The sequence below is a fragment of the Clupea harengus genome, chromosome 13 (assembly GCF_900700415.2).
Source record: "Clupea harengus chromosome 13, Ch_v2.0.2, whole genome shotgun sequence".
NCBI lineage: Eukaryota > Metazoa > Chordata > Actinopteri > Clupeiformes > Clupeidae > Clupea > Clupea harengus.
In genome coordinates this window covers 16,063,604-16,078,395 of record NC_045164.1, presented here as the reverse complement: position 1 = coordinate 16,078,395, position 14,792 = coordinate 16,063,604, and the positions used below count along the sequence as shown (strand labels likewise).

Here is a 14,792-nt window from a genome sequence, read left to right as displayed (position 1 = left end):
TTTGAAGTATGACGGTTTATTTTATGTTTCAGGGAAGTAGTTTATACAATTATAAGAGCAAATACTTTGGAGAAAACACATTTTCTTTTTTTTATTTTAAATTACATTAATGTAATGTCTCATTTAAGCTATTAAATGCAGGCTACGCTTAAAGCTCAGAAATATACATTTTGATAGGATGTTTAATTTTTAATTTGTTGAAATCTCACATAATCAGCACTCATAAGTCTGAGTTCTAGAAATAATTGAGTTCTTATGCTGTAACTTAGTTAGCTTAGAGTTTATCGTGTAGCCAATAATTTCGTTCCTTGATCTTATAACGTTAGGTTGTACCAGTTATTTCGGTCTCCGTGGTTCCAGATCAGAGTACGATAGGCTGATGTAAGAGAATAAGCTGATGCAATAAAGGTAGATCTATGCCTATTACTCAAACCAAATGAGTTTTGCATCAGCAACATTATGTTGTTTACAAAGCTCCGTAGTAACTTGAGATTAATACGTAGCGCGGCTTGCTGACGTGGTAACAGCTACACTGACATAAGAGATGCAAACCGATGCTTAATGTTTGCTATTTAATCTTGCCAGCGGTCGGAGTAGGTTAGCTCGACCAGCTGGTGCTGGTCTGACATTGCTAGTTTTTTTGTTTTCGTACGATCTTACTCATGTTGAGCAGTAACTAGGACATAGTTAGGCTACCTTACTCACGGTCAATACCCTTACCCATAAATAGTTATCGAAAGCAATTTCTTTATCTTTATTTATTTTTTTTTCAAATGGATACGCGGGTATCAGACCTTTTTGGAACAAGTTCCGGATATAAGTCAAGTATACAAGGAGGGAGTTCTTGTATAAATAACGGACCTGGAATGGCTTCCAAAAAGACTTGCATGAGGAATGGTAAAAAAACAAAGAATCGTTCATCACGACAACTGAAATCAAGCAATAATCCTCCATACCTACCTCCAGAGGTGAGTTAAAAACACTGTCAAAACAGTTGCCTCTTGGCTAATGTTAGCTACAAAAGATAGCTTGCTATATTTGGTGACTAGCAGGATACCTCGGCTAAAGTTAGCTTATTTTACATTACGTTGCACTATTTACCGTGTTATGTATACATAGTGTAACTTGCACCGCTATACCAACCACAACTAACTTACTGGGTATTCAGATTTGCAGTGGGTGATATTTGGTCTACAACAGCACAAATATAAACGTAATAAACTTATCCCTAACTATTAGTGGTAACGCAGTTTGACGTTAGCAACTTCCTAGCTGGGAGTAAAAATGAGCGCGGATATTAGTTTGGGCTATAGAATAAGTTTTTACCGCCACAGCTTCACAAACTGTTCGTATAATATAACAGATGTGAAACTTTCCTTCCTTGCTAGTGTTCTGCATTTGTTGTGTTCGTATTGGGTTTTGCATTCTAGCCAACACCTGAATTGCTAACTTCTAAGTTATCCTACTTTCCTCTGTGACGTTAGCTAACCTAGCTAGATAACATTGGTCAAAACAGGTGGTTTTATGCCATAAGAAAGTATAATGTCAGCTACTTTAGCTTGCTTCAGACCGCAATCTTTTCAGTATTGGTGATATAAATTCATGTTAGCTTTACTAGCAATACAAAACTTGTCTGGGTGGGAAGCTGTAACGTTAACCAAAAGAAGCTACGTCAATGTTATGACATCCAAGAACAGCTGTGTTTGTAAACAAGCTGACTACGATACCGTCAGTTTGTGCACTGGTATACTCCAACGTCTGCCTGTAGTGACGGGCTGCTATTTGTTACTAACTTTAGTGCTGAGCAGGCTTTTCAGAAGAAAACTAAAATAATAAGACATAATGGAAAGATGGAAATAAATAGTCCGCATGAAAATTTCAAATTTGTTGAGACGTCAATTGATCAATCACATAATGAGAGTTGTGTCTGTATATATGAAAGAAACTGGTCTATCTGCATATATGAGAGAGACTGGGGTGGGGTTGTGGATATATTATTTAAACAACGATTTTCTCTTGTCTTTATGTGGAATTCTCAGCATTTCCCAATACGGTTATGGATAGTAAGAACATGTTAGCGTCTCAGCCTGTGAGGCAGTTTCTGCCCAGAGACCTCATGTTTGCAGAAATCCATGCAGAAATGAACAATTTTAGGACAACATAAGGTTATGCACAAACATGAACGTGTATATCCTTATGTGTTAATGAGCTGAAGGTGGAGAGTTTGAAATCTTGTGAATAATACATTTTAGTGTATGAAGAAAATGACCATACCACCAAACATGCCTGTAGGTTGTATATACTGTCCAAGCTGCAGAACCGTCATTATTGGAATTATTGAAATTTATAATTGCAGACACAAATGTTGTTCGTTAAATCTGCCAAAAACATCTGTCTGAAGAAATATGTTTATGCAGTAATTTAGAGCAGGATCTACCCTTTGATCCATTGGCCTTTTAGTCTTGGATAGCTCCATTCCATCTAATGGCTCTGCTCTCTGTTCTCTGTTCTCCTTTAGGCTGAAGAGGGAAACATAGAATACAAGGTGAGCACAACCCACAACCTCCTACTCTACACGAGAAGACAGTGGAAAACTATATTTCTATTCTATGTTTTGGGTAACAATAGTTATGTCTAAAAACTGTAAAAAAATAAAAAACATAGACCGCATACTTGGCTTGATTGTACCCTGTGTAACTCTGGCTCAATGTAACTAGGACTTTAAGGACAAAACAAGGAGTTTGAGCTCATTTGTTATACTAAGCATAGAGATGTGAGGATCAAGAACACAAGCATAGTGACAACCCCACATGAGGAGCAAGAACACAAAGTATTATTTTTTAGATATTTTTTAGAACCTGGACAGCTGTCTTGTTAAGTAGATGTGATTGTTTGCAAAAGTCATGGTAGTGGGTTAATGCTGTTGTGATACCGGCACAGTTGAAGCTGGTGAACCCCACACAGTATCGCTTTGAGCACCTGGCCACACAGATGAAATGGCGTCTGCAGGAAGGCAAAGGAGAGGCTGTGTACCAGATTGGTGTCGAGGACAACGGGATGCTAGTGGGGTTATCAGAGGACGACATGAAGGCATCGCTTAAAACACTCCACAGGATGGCAGAGAAGTAGGTCTTCAATTCACAGACATAAATTCGCGCACACAAACACACTCACACTCACACACAAACACACACACAAACACATTTATTCAGACAACTGGAAGTCTTGAAGGGAAATGCCTGAAATACACACGCTGGCTACACAATATTTCACTTAAAATGATGCCCCCTTAACCTGCAGGACATTCTAGTGACGTGAGCACAATTTCATAAAAATACACAGAGAGTGTACACAGTCAAAGAAACGTATAGGTACCCCCTATTGGAAGTGGAACCCCCGTATCCGCTTTTTTGGCAACCACAGTTGCAGTTATCCAAAGTTTACCGCAGCCCTCGAAAAAAGTAAAACATTTCCAAAATAAACAGTTCATAAGTTTTTAATTCCGCACCACTCTAAGATGCCTTTCTGCAACGCCACGCTTGATACGTGACTCATGTCTTTAAGCACATGTCTCTGGCATGTTTGTTTATTGTTTGTACGTGACTCATGTCTTTAAGCACATGTCTCTGGCATGTTTGTCCTTCACGTCCTTCACGTTTTTATCAAAGTGAGGGGCTAGGAAAAAAGGATAGAAGGGAACAGGTATAAATATTGTTAACAAGATCTTTTTCATTGGTGTATTGTTAGAATTATTTATTAAGAGTTATTGAAGTTGATGTGTTATTGTGTCTGAACTCTATGACACTTAATTTGCCTAACCTGTTTTGGGGAATACCGGATCTAACTCTCTTGAGCTTAATGTAACAAAGATCTTAAGAGACTGAAAGTGAATATTTTGTGACCAACAACCTATATCTTTCTGTCATATATGGTTACAGATGCTGTTACAACAGGTTGGGTATCATTTCAGCAACAGTACACCTGTCCCAATGTTACTTTCCACCCGATGAAGAGGGGCAAAAGTAACATTTGTATAATTAACCATGCCTTTATTAAAAGTGTCAATCTTGTGCCTATCAAACCGTGTGCCATGGATGATTTTGCTTTTCACATAAATTGAAAAGTTAATTTCCTTAATGTTCCTATTATAAATCTTGTTAAATATGATTTAATTCCATGTATGCATGTGTGAAAGTGTTCATGACATCATCACTTTAGACCACCTGGCCATAAGATGCTGACCCCTTGTTTAAAATACCTGGTATGCACAAATCCACTTCCATGAAATACAGTATGAACGTGTTTTAATGCATGCATTTGAATGGGAAACAAGCTTGCTACATGAGTCTGGAATTATGCATTTTACTAAATGGTCTATTACATGAATATAACATGAAATTGGACTATTAAATGAAAAACTCTATTACTAAGAAATACTCCGCTAATGAAAGTTTACAGACATCAAAAATAGTTTAGGGGCTATACATTTATATATTATATAAAAAGGATGAAACAGGAAGATGATTAGCAGTCAGGTGAAGGTTAGGTTATATGTGTTGATCAAAATGTTACTTTTGTCCCATGTTACTTTCAATCTGGTTCTCCCCTATATCCCAGATATACTTGTATTCAAGCTGAGCTAAAAAGCTCAAAAGGCAATGGGCGCAAGATTATCCCATAATACTTTTAGTTCCAGAAAAGTTACAGGAATATATGCAAATGGTAAGTTTGGGTATTAAAACCAGAATCAGACATTTGATCAGACCGGCTAAGAAAATATGGAGTTAGAATAGTTTCAAAATGGCGTGTCAGGAAAGTCTGAAAAAATCCACATATAAATGCAGAGATGTTCACAAATGATGAGCGGTTTGTAAATGCATGTTCATCAGTCTGTTAATAAATGTAACAGCGTTTACAGTTGTGAATCTTGTAACATTTATATGTGAATCAGGAAATACATTTTTGAATTGCATGACATTTGAATGAAGTTTGAAATGGCATACATTTTGAAACTAGTCTAATTCCATAAAAAAAACATGGTATTCCTGAGACTTGCAGAGAATAGGCAGGTGCTGCTGGTATAGCAGTGGAACCAGTGACCGTAAAAAGCATGGACAGGGTACACTCAGTCAAAAGTGAAGCCATCAGAAAGAACTAGAACATGGCAGAGTTTTAACCAAATAGTGTCGGTTCTGGGCAGACATGCTCTGCACGCAAACACTTACTCCGCCTGTAGTATGAGCGGCCGACTTCATAATGTAAGTGAATGACGCCATGTTGGCCATGCTTCTAACAGTCTTTGAGTGGAACGCCATGGAAGAGAGAGATGATGTGTAGTAGAATGCTGGCAGATCAGAGCAGCCTTCAAGCAAAAATGAGACCAAACTGTCACAAAGAAAAAAAAACACTCACAGTTAAAGAACACGGTTACAAGATGAATCCATTTAGTTATCTGGGTATATCAAACACTTTTTTTTAATACTGTGTCCAGAGGTGCAAAGGTTACACATATATAGCACCATGGGTTTGTATAGCAGAATGTTTAGGGGTAGGTGATGTTTCTTTGGTGTGTACAGTATGTTCTCCAGGGTAGCTGATGTTTCTTTGGTGTGTACAGTATGTTCTCCTGGGTAGGTGATGTTTCATTGGTGTGTATGTTCTCCAGGGTAGGTGATGTTCTCCAGGGTAGCTGATGTATCTTTGGTGTGTGTGTTCTCCAGGGTAGCTGATGTTTCATTGGTGTGTGTGTTCTCCAGGGTAGCTGATGTTTCTTTGGTGTGTACAGTATGTTCTCCAGGGTAGGTGACGTTTCTTTGGTGTGTACAGTATGTTCTCCAGGGTAGCTGATGTTTCATTGGTGTGTACAGTATGTTCTCCAGGGTAGCTGATGTTTCTTTGGTGTGTGTGTTCTCCAGGGTAGCTGATGTTTCTTTGGTGTGTACAGTATGTTCTCCAGGGTAGGTGACGTTTCTTTGGTGTGTACAGTATGTTCTCCAGGGTAGCTGATGTTTCATTGGTGTGTACAGTATGTTCTCCAGGGTAGCTGATGTTTCTTTGGTGTGTATGTTCTCCAGGGTAGCTGATGTTTCTTTGGTGTGTGTGTTCTTCAGGGTAGGTGCAGACATCACAGTCCTGCGAGAGAGGGAGGTGGATTATGACTCTGACACTCCCATCCCACGTAAAATAGCAGAAGTCCTTGTCAGAAAAGTACCAGACGATCAACAGGTATGGTTTCCGTTTGACAAGTTTGAATGATATGGTTTTATATTTGTGTGTTGGTGTGTTAGTGGCTTTTGAGTATTCATGTTAACAGAGGTGTTTTTAATGATATGGTTTTATATTTGTGTGTCGTGTGTTAGTGGCTTTTGAGTATTCATGTTAACAGAGGTGTTTTTAATGATATGGTTTTATATTTGTGTGTCGTGTGTTAGTGGCCTTTGAGTATTCATGTTAACAGAGGTGTTTTTTGTGTGCAGTTTTTGGACCTGCGGGTAGCAGTGCTTGGAAATATTGATTCAGGCAAGTCAACGCTACTGGGCGTGCTAACTCAAGGGGAGCTGGACAATGGCCGGGGACGGGCGCGGCTCAACCTCTTTAGACACCTTCATGAGATTCAGTCAGGACGAACTTCAAGCATCAGCTTTGAGATCCTGGGGTTCAATAGCAAAGGAGAGGTAAGAGATTTGGTCTCTGCACATGTGTCATGTGAGGAATATTCAATTTGAGGGAAATTAATAAAAAAAAAAACTATGCATGAATTATATGACCTCAGGGCTGTTGTATACACAGGGTTTCTGTTTTCAGATCATTGAGAATTGAGAAAAACTACAAGAGAGTCATGCACTCAAATTAAGATTTTATTTTCATAACTAAGTCTAGAAACGATGTTGTGTTTCTGTCAGTAGAACCAGAAATACCATTGAAAGATACAATAGACACCATTCCTGGGATAGAACTTTTAAAAAGTGAACAGCAACAAGAACATTTTGCCTGACGCTCTGAAGTATTGACCGTTCTGATCTGCAGGGACTTTTTCTTTCATCTGTATGTGTGTTGGTAGGTGGTGAATTACAGTGAGTCACGGACAGCTGAAGAGATCTGTGAGAACGCCTCGAAGATGATCACCTTCATTGACCTGGCTGGTCATCACAAGTACTTGAAGACCACCATCTTTGGCCTTACCAGCTATTGTCCAGACTTTGCTATGCTGGTTGTTAGTGCAAACACTGGCATTGGTATGTCAACCACCATCACACTTTGTATCCTATCCACCATATACACCCATACCACCAGTATGTATTGCATAATGTATAGTCCCACCAGTCAGTATCGGAAAGTAAATCCCGACAGGACGAACAGGACAACAGGTCTTGTTTCATTCTGAAGGGATTTATTTTCTAAATACTGACTGGCGGACTACACATTATCCCACTTATTGGAAGTTTACTTGCCAAAATGGTAAGACATTCCTCCAAATCAGCCCCATCACTTATCACGCTTTTAGCTTGTGTCTTTGTTTACTTCATTGCTGTAACATCCCTTATAATCTGATGGTTTAACCATTTTATTGCTACTTTGTTGTTCTTATGACAGTAATGTGGTGGTGAACTGTGTCTAGTATTCAAGCTTTACCAGCAAGTAATGTCAGTCACGCCCATTGACTCAATGTGAGCAATACAGAAATAAATTATTCAAACAATAGTTTAAGCATAGAATTGTGGCTAAAATGTCCTAATGCTGAAATTAATGGAAAGGGATGAGTTTTTTCATGAATCGCCTACATCACTACCCAGAAGTTTATAACTCTGCACTAAACGTGTCAATCACAAGTCCTGCATTGGAGTAGGCAGCCGTCAGTGACTTTGGCAAGTTGAAGCCCAGAAATGCAGAGGTGTTCTTCCTTTGTTATCTGACAGTTTGAGGGAAAGACTATACAGATCAAGATTATGGATAAATCGGATCATTTTTTAGTTATACTCAGGAAAAGATGTTACGTTTCTTGTGCTATTGGCTCGTGCTACAACTGTCATACCAATGCTAAACCATGCTTAACAACAACAGCAAAGATACCTTTGTGCACATTTCACTGGGGTTGTCAAGTGGGCAACTTCCTTCGTCAGCATTTCGTTGAAGGCTTAACAGTGGTGTCTGGTGTCCCAGACCCACTCCCTTTCATACTCACGATGGGTTAGGACAAATGTCAATACCAGGGACAACAGATACACCTCAAGTATTTCATATGCATATCTTAGTGTCTAGGTAATTAGGCAGTGCATCGTTTAAACATTAATCTCATTATATTGTAGTATGCCAGCCACATGCTGTCCAGGGTAAGGGGTGGGAGGGTTAGGGGGGGTAACCCCCTTGGAAGTACAAACCCGTAAGGGTAGGGATTGGATACGAAGCCAAGTTAGGGTAACGGAAGGGGTTGGGGGTGGCAGAGACCCCCAGGAGTAGGGCAAGTGAACACAATGGGATGAGAACCCTGGTCACTTTAGGAACGCAAATATCTTCTTCACGTAATACAGGTTAATTTGCATGTCACAGTCAAGTAGTCTGTGAGTGCCTCAGCCATAACCACTGGCTCGCCTTTTCAGCAGCCTCAGACAGCTCCTGTACAGATCCTTTGAGTGAGCGTCCACTAGAAGCGTTGGGGTTGGTTTAGCTACAGAGCCTCTACCACCTGTCTCCTCTGGTTTTGTGTGTGCTTGCCAACCTTGTCCCCTCGCGTCCGCCTCCAGTTCTGCATACTGCTCCTTCCTTTCAAACGCTTCCTCAATCGCCTCTTCAAAGGGAATTGTTAGCTCGATAAAGCAAATGATGCGCTCTCAATCAGAATACAACACCATGCCTGGTCTCATAGCAACCATAGAATACAACACCATGCCTGGTTTCATAGCAACCATAGAATACAACACCATGCCTGGTCTCATAGCAACCATAGAATACAACACCATGCATGGTCTCATAGCAACCATAGAATACAACACCATGCCTGGTCTCACAACAATACACTGTGGAACTTGCCTTCTGACATCAGCCATCAATTTTCAATCCCGCGTTTTGCCCCTTTTTCTAGTACTGCTTGTATGTGCCTGGTAGCCACTAACTGATTGTATGATAAACAACCATTAGTTGACTGCAATTTATCGTCTGTTAACATTTGAAGTAAGCATATTAGCCTAACTGTAGACGGACTAGGAAGCTACTATCCTTGCAACACTGCAATTTGGCTCACTAAATAAAATACTAAGTGTCAGGAATAACAATTCGGTTTTTTTCCAGCTGGGACCACGCGGGAGCACCTGGGCTTGGCCATGGCCCTCAAGGTGCCCATCTTCATCGTGGTGAGCAAGGTGGACCTGTGCACCAAAGGAACCGTGGAGCGCACCGTCCGGCAGCTGGAGCGCGTCCTCAAACAGCCTGGGTGCAACAAGGTGCCCATGCTGGTGCACAGTTCAGATGATGCCGTCACAGCTGCCCAGCAGTTTGCACAGTGCCCTAGGTACATATACATCTAGAATATCACAGCTGCCCAGCAGTTTGCACAGTGCCCTAGGTACATATACATCTATAACATCACAGCTGCCCAGCAGTTTGCACAGTGCCCTAGGTACATATACATCTATAAATCACCTGCTGTCACTTGTCAAGTGCCCTAGGTACATATACATCTATAATATCACCTGCTGTCACTTGTCAAGTGCCCTAGGTACATATACATCTATAACATCACCTGCTGTCACTTGTCAAGCGCCCTATACACATCTATAATATCACCTGCTGTCACTTGTCAAGTGTCCTATACACATCTATAATATCCCCTGCTTTCACTTGTCCAGTGCGGTGTCGGGTGTGTGCTAAAATGAATAACAAAGAAAAGCTAACCTAGGCGAAATGCCTGGTGATGACAAAAAGCCAGCTCGCAAAGTTTTCCTCCCTCGTGTAGTATTACCTATATGTTATATATGTATATGTGTGTGTGTGTGTGTGTGTGTGTGTGTGTGTGTGTGTGTGTGTGTGTGTGTGTGTACGTGTGTGTGTGTACGTGTGTGTGTGTGTGTGTATATGTGTGTGTGTGTGTGTGTGTGTGTGTGTGTGTGTATATGTGTGTGTGTTACCCACTAGTCTATATGTTTATTTGTTGTGTTTTCAGCATAACGCCCATATTCACCTTGTCCAGCGTGTCGGGTGAGAACCTGGACCTGCTGAAGGTTTTCTTTAACATCCTGCCGCCCCTCAGCAACAGCAAAGAACAGGAGGAGCTAATGCAACAGCTTACTGAGTTTCAGGTAGAAACAGCCCTCACACCACAACCCAAGCCCAAAAGCTTCCTCTCTGCCAAAAATATATGGATTTTTGTGTAAATGTGATTGAGTCATTGTTACAAATGATGCTGTATGTGCTATCGTTTGATTTGTTTCACAAATGCATTTTTTTGTATTTTTTTTTCAAAATGTGTTTATTGGATTTTCTTTTTTTCCCCTTCCTTTCAAGGAAGAACAAGTTACAAATACAGTAAACATAAGAAACAAGCTACCTGACAAAAAAATAAATAAATAAATAATAATAATGATACAAATAAAATAAATTATATAAAATGACACACTCAAAACCAGATGGCATTTCTGGCTTGACAGGTGGATGAGATCTACACAGTGCCTGACGTGGGGACCGTAGTTGGGGGGACCCTCTACAGGTAGGCCACAGCTGACAGAAAAAAGATCAAATCTTTCTGGGAAGGATTATAGCCTTATACTGGATACCTTTTGTCTTCTCTCAACCTGCATTCAGTGGTATCTGTCGGGAGGGTGAGGAGCTGGTGGTAGGTCCAACAGATGAGGGACAGTTCCAGAAGCTCACCGTATGCAGCATTCAAAGAAACCGCTTGGCCTGTAGGGTGCTCCGAGCTGGACAGGCCGCCACGCTGGCTCTGGGTGACTTTGACCGCTCATTGCTTCGAAAGGTTGGCCTCCTGTCATGGCTCATCATTCATACATTGTGTGTTTATGTCAATGCAGCATACTGATGACCATGCATCTTAAAGCAGGCTGGTTCTTGGATCAGGAACATCTGTTTTCATTCCCCAGGGTATGGTGATGGTCAGCCCAGAAATGAATCCCACTATCTGCTGGGTGTTCGAAGCAGAGATCGTACTGCTGTTCCATGCAAAGACCTTTCACAGGGGCTTTCAGGTGACGGTCCACGTAGGCAATGTCAGACAGACCGCCACAGTTGAAGCCTTACAAGGGAAGGTGAGTCCATATTATACACACACACACACACACACACGGGGTCGGAAGGTGAGTCCATATTATACCCCTGAGGCAGGTCCCCTCACCAGACACACACACACACACACACACACACACACGCACTCACGGGGTCGGAAGGTGAGTCCATATTATACCCCTGAGGCAGGTCCCCTCACCAGACACACACACACACACACACACACGGGGTCGGAAGGTGAGTCCATATTATACCCCTAAGGCAGCATTTGGGTTAGAAATAACTGGTGCCTGTCAACGTGTCTGGGAAGATGTCAAAGTCCTGGACAGATGGGAGATATATTAAGAATGACCTCATCAAGGCATATATGATTATAGATTTATAATATTTTGTATTTAAAAGTAGTCTAAAGTATAGGCTTAAGTAAGTCCAGTCGACAGTCGCCAGTTAACATATGAGAAAGTAGAGGATCCGTTTGATGTTCAACAGTGCATGTTTTGCACGTCAAGAATTCTGATCATTATTGTAAATTGAACTTAGTTTGTTAGCTCCAGATCTTTCTAAATGAACTTACTTCTCAAAAAGACAGAGGACAGTTACCCTACCTGCTAGGATATGTTAATGAATAGATCTTTGGTTTGGTCCAAGGCACTTCCAGTGGTGCTTATTGTAACTTAGGCAATGTAGTGCTAGCATAGTGTTACTTACTGCCATGGACAAATATCCATGGACAAAACCAATACAATCTTGCTATTGTGGTGCTGTGCTTATTATTGCCTTCCTGTCCTGTCAGTTTTGTCAGTGGTTAGGTGAATAAAGGTTTTACGTGTCCTCTTCCTTCTTACTTCCCCTCCACTTTCCTATTTTCTTACACAAGTTGTTTTTGTCCTCTTCCTGTCTCATAGGATGAGCTGCGCACAGGGGAGAAGGCCGGGGTGCTCTTCAGGTTCATCAAACACCCAGAATACCTGAAGGTCGGCGCTAAACTACTTTTCAGAGAGGGAGCCACCAAAGGTATCGGCCAGGTTACAAGTCTCCATCCTGTGATTTAAGACCAAAGCAACTCAGAGCCAGTCCTACCTCAGGTTATGATGCTGTGGAACGAGGCAGGTCGGAGACATGCTCACTCACATCAGATCAGAAGAACAGAATGCTGCAGGCAAAAAAGCCTTGCAATAGTCTACTGTTCTCTCCTTTGTGTTCATCCAAAGTTTCTTTTTTCTTGTCTATTGTTGTCACATTCTTCCCCCCTCTTCTTTCTTAAAATACCTCAGCAATTTCTTGCCACTTAAATAATTATGAAATTTGCTCTTTTTGAGGTACTTTGTTTTTTATTGTTTTTTTTTTTGTTTTTTTTTTACTTCTCCTTGGTGCTTACAAAGAAGTACTCTGGTTCACTGCTTTAACAAAACTATCACCACACGGAGGTTGAGGTAAGGACAGAAATAGTTGACTTGGTGCACAAGAATCATAGTCACCTCTAAAAAGTGTTTGGAGTGATTACACATACAGCTGACTCCTAAACACAATATGAGACTTGAAAGGAAATGTAAACATGTTTTTGATGACTTGGACAACGCACTAATGCAGGAGGAGTAAAAACAGAACGTTTTCCAACACCAAAAGCACGACTGAACACATGTGGGTGTGAACAGCAGTCTACTCCCACGGCAGCTACAGGCCCAGTTTGAGGTCAAGTCTAGAGAGAAGAGACCACCAGGTAGACACGCGTGTCCTGATAGGTGTTACATCCATGTCAAATCCATGCACTGCCGGCCCAGAAACACCTGCTGACAATCTGTTGTTTAATGAAATGGGTGTCTGGTCCCCTGTGCCACACTGCTAAATGGCTCTTTGAAAGACTTTATGTGACTGTTTCCTTAGGCTTGCAAATGGAATGTTGGACTCAGTGAAGGCCATGGTAAATGCACATTTCACAAACACAACTGCTGCTGCACTGCCTTTCGTTCCTCTCTTTCCTCAGTCTGGGCTCATTGAGAGTTTGTGGTCATGCCTTTATTTAGTCGTGATGCCTTATGAATATCTCCAGTGCATACCACTTTGTTTGCCTTCACGTAAGTGGTTTTCTTTCTCAGGATTTTATAGTTCATTAGGAAGCCAATTATAGGCTTACACAGTTTTATCAGCATCTAATAGTTTCACAACATAGAACACAATATCTTCCTAAATGCACTGCTTTTAAATTGTTACTGAATATTGTATCCAAACCAGCCATTCAGCAGTTGTCAAGCATCACACTGTGCTGTTTCTGTTCTGTGTTTTGCATTTAGGCATTTTCAAGTTTTATTTTGACTGGTGTTTTATCAATGATATGATCATGGGGTTTATTGCAGTGCCTAAGTAAGACATGTAGGTCATGTGTGTTTTATTTCTTTCACATCTCAATGTTTTACACCTCAAAGCTGGCGATGCACGTTGAGGTGATGTTTTAAAACCAGGCTGATTTATTGGAGGAATGTGGAGCTCTCTAGTCACTAGGTTTGTCTGAAGGGTGTCAGCAATGGTTTTCAGGTCCCGTACATCAGACTCTGTTTGTCATCTTCACTCTGTAGTCAATCTTGTGTTGTTTGTTGTAGTTCCAGGCCAGTGGAGGAGAGGATGCATGTGTGTGTATGTGACCGTGTGTTTGAACCAAAACTTTGAAGACATTTGGAAAAATCTTTACAAGCCTTTACAACATATTTGTACACTTTTGTAGTCATTTTGGATTGTCATGGTCTCTTGACCAGTGTGTCACTTTCTATAGTTTGAAGGGGTTTTTTTCTTCTCTTTTTAAACAGTGTAACTTTTTAATCAGTTAATACACATTTAAGTAAACTCCTGTATGTATATTATGGTATTCATTAAAAAAAATGAGAATGTGTGTGCATAATTTATATATTTGGCTGCTGTTTTCATTTCATGCCATCCAAACATCATTTTGAATTTCTTCTCTCTTATAGTGTGACCTTTGCCCACAAATGCTGATGGATATGGAAACACTGTTCCTCATCACCATATCCACATTTACATTTACACATGTTGCTTGGCAACCAAACTCTACCCACTCACTTTGTTTCTCCGCACCCACTGGCCCAGTTCTGATCGTTTCCCCTCCTTCTGCCACACTCTTTATCTTAACAAATTCAGGATACAGCTCCACAAGTGGTATTAAAGAAAACATGTTCTCCTACCTACAGAAGTGATTCAGAATCTGAATCATAAATAGGATTATTGCCTAGTAGGTTTCAACATACAAGGAATTTGTCTTGGTTGTGTGGCACAAATAGGTTAAGTGTAGACAAAGAATTTTTTTTCCAAAAAAGAAACTTAAATATAGACAACAACAATCTGAATGAAAACGTACATAGACTAAGCTAAATATGTATCAATATGAATTCAAAAGGAGAATCCTTGGAGATGTGCAACCGTGCGAGGTTGTGTAAATATGACACACTGAATTGCTGTCCGTGGCCTGAAACAGAAGTTTGTGGGCATTGTTGACGAGACTAACCGCTGTTAAATGGGATGAGTTGAACCAGAGCCGTCTAGCTTGAAGC

At 40.7% G+C, this 14,792-nt stretch overlaps 1 protein-coding gene across 1 annotated transcript; it reads left to right on the top strand.

Moving 5' to 3' along the window:
- Positions 1–136: 136 nt before the first annotated feature.
- Positions 137–14,129, top strand: gtpbp2a (GTP binding protein 2a). The gene is made up of 12 exons (XM_012819034.3): positions 137–968; positions 2,519–2,545; positions 2,941–3,125; positions 6,111–6,225; positions 6,477–6,674; positions 7,061–7,235; positions 9,286–9,505; positions 10,157–10,292; positions 10,641–10,699; positions 10,795–10,966; positions 11,091–11,255; positions 12,138–14,129. Exons 1-12 carry the CDS (start codon positions 774–776, stop codon positions 12,282–12,284), a joined length of 1,794 nt encoding a protein of 597 aa, XP_012674488.1. The 5' UTR covers positions 137–773; the 3' UTR covers positions 12,285–14,129.
- Positions 14,130–14,792: the final 663 nt, after the last annotated feature.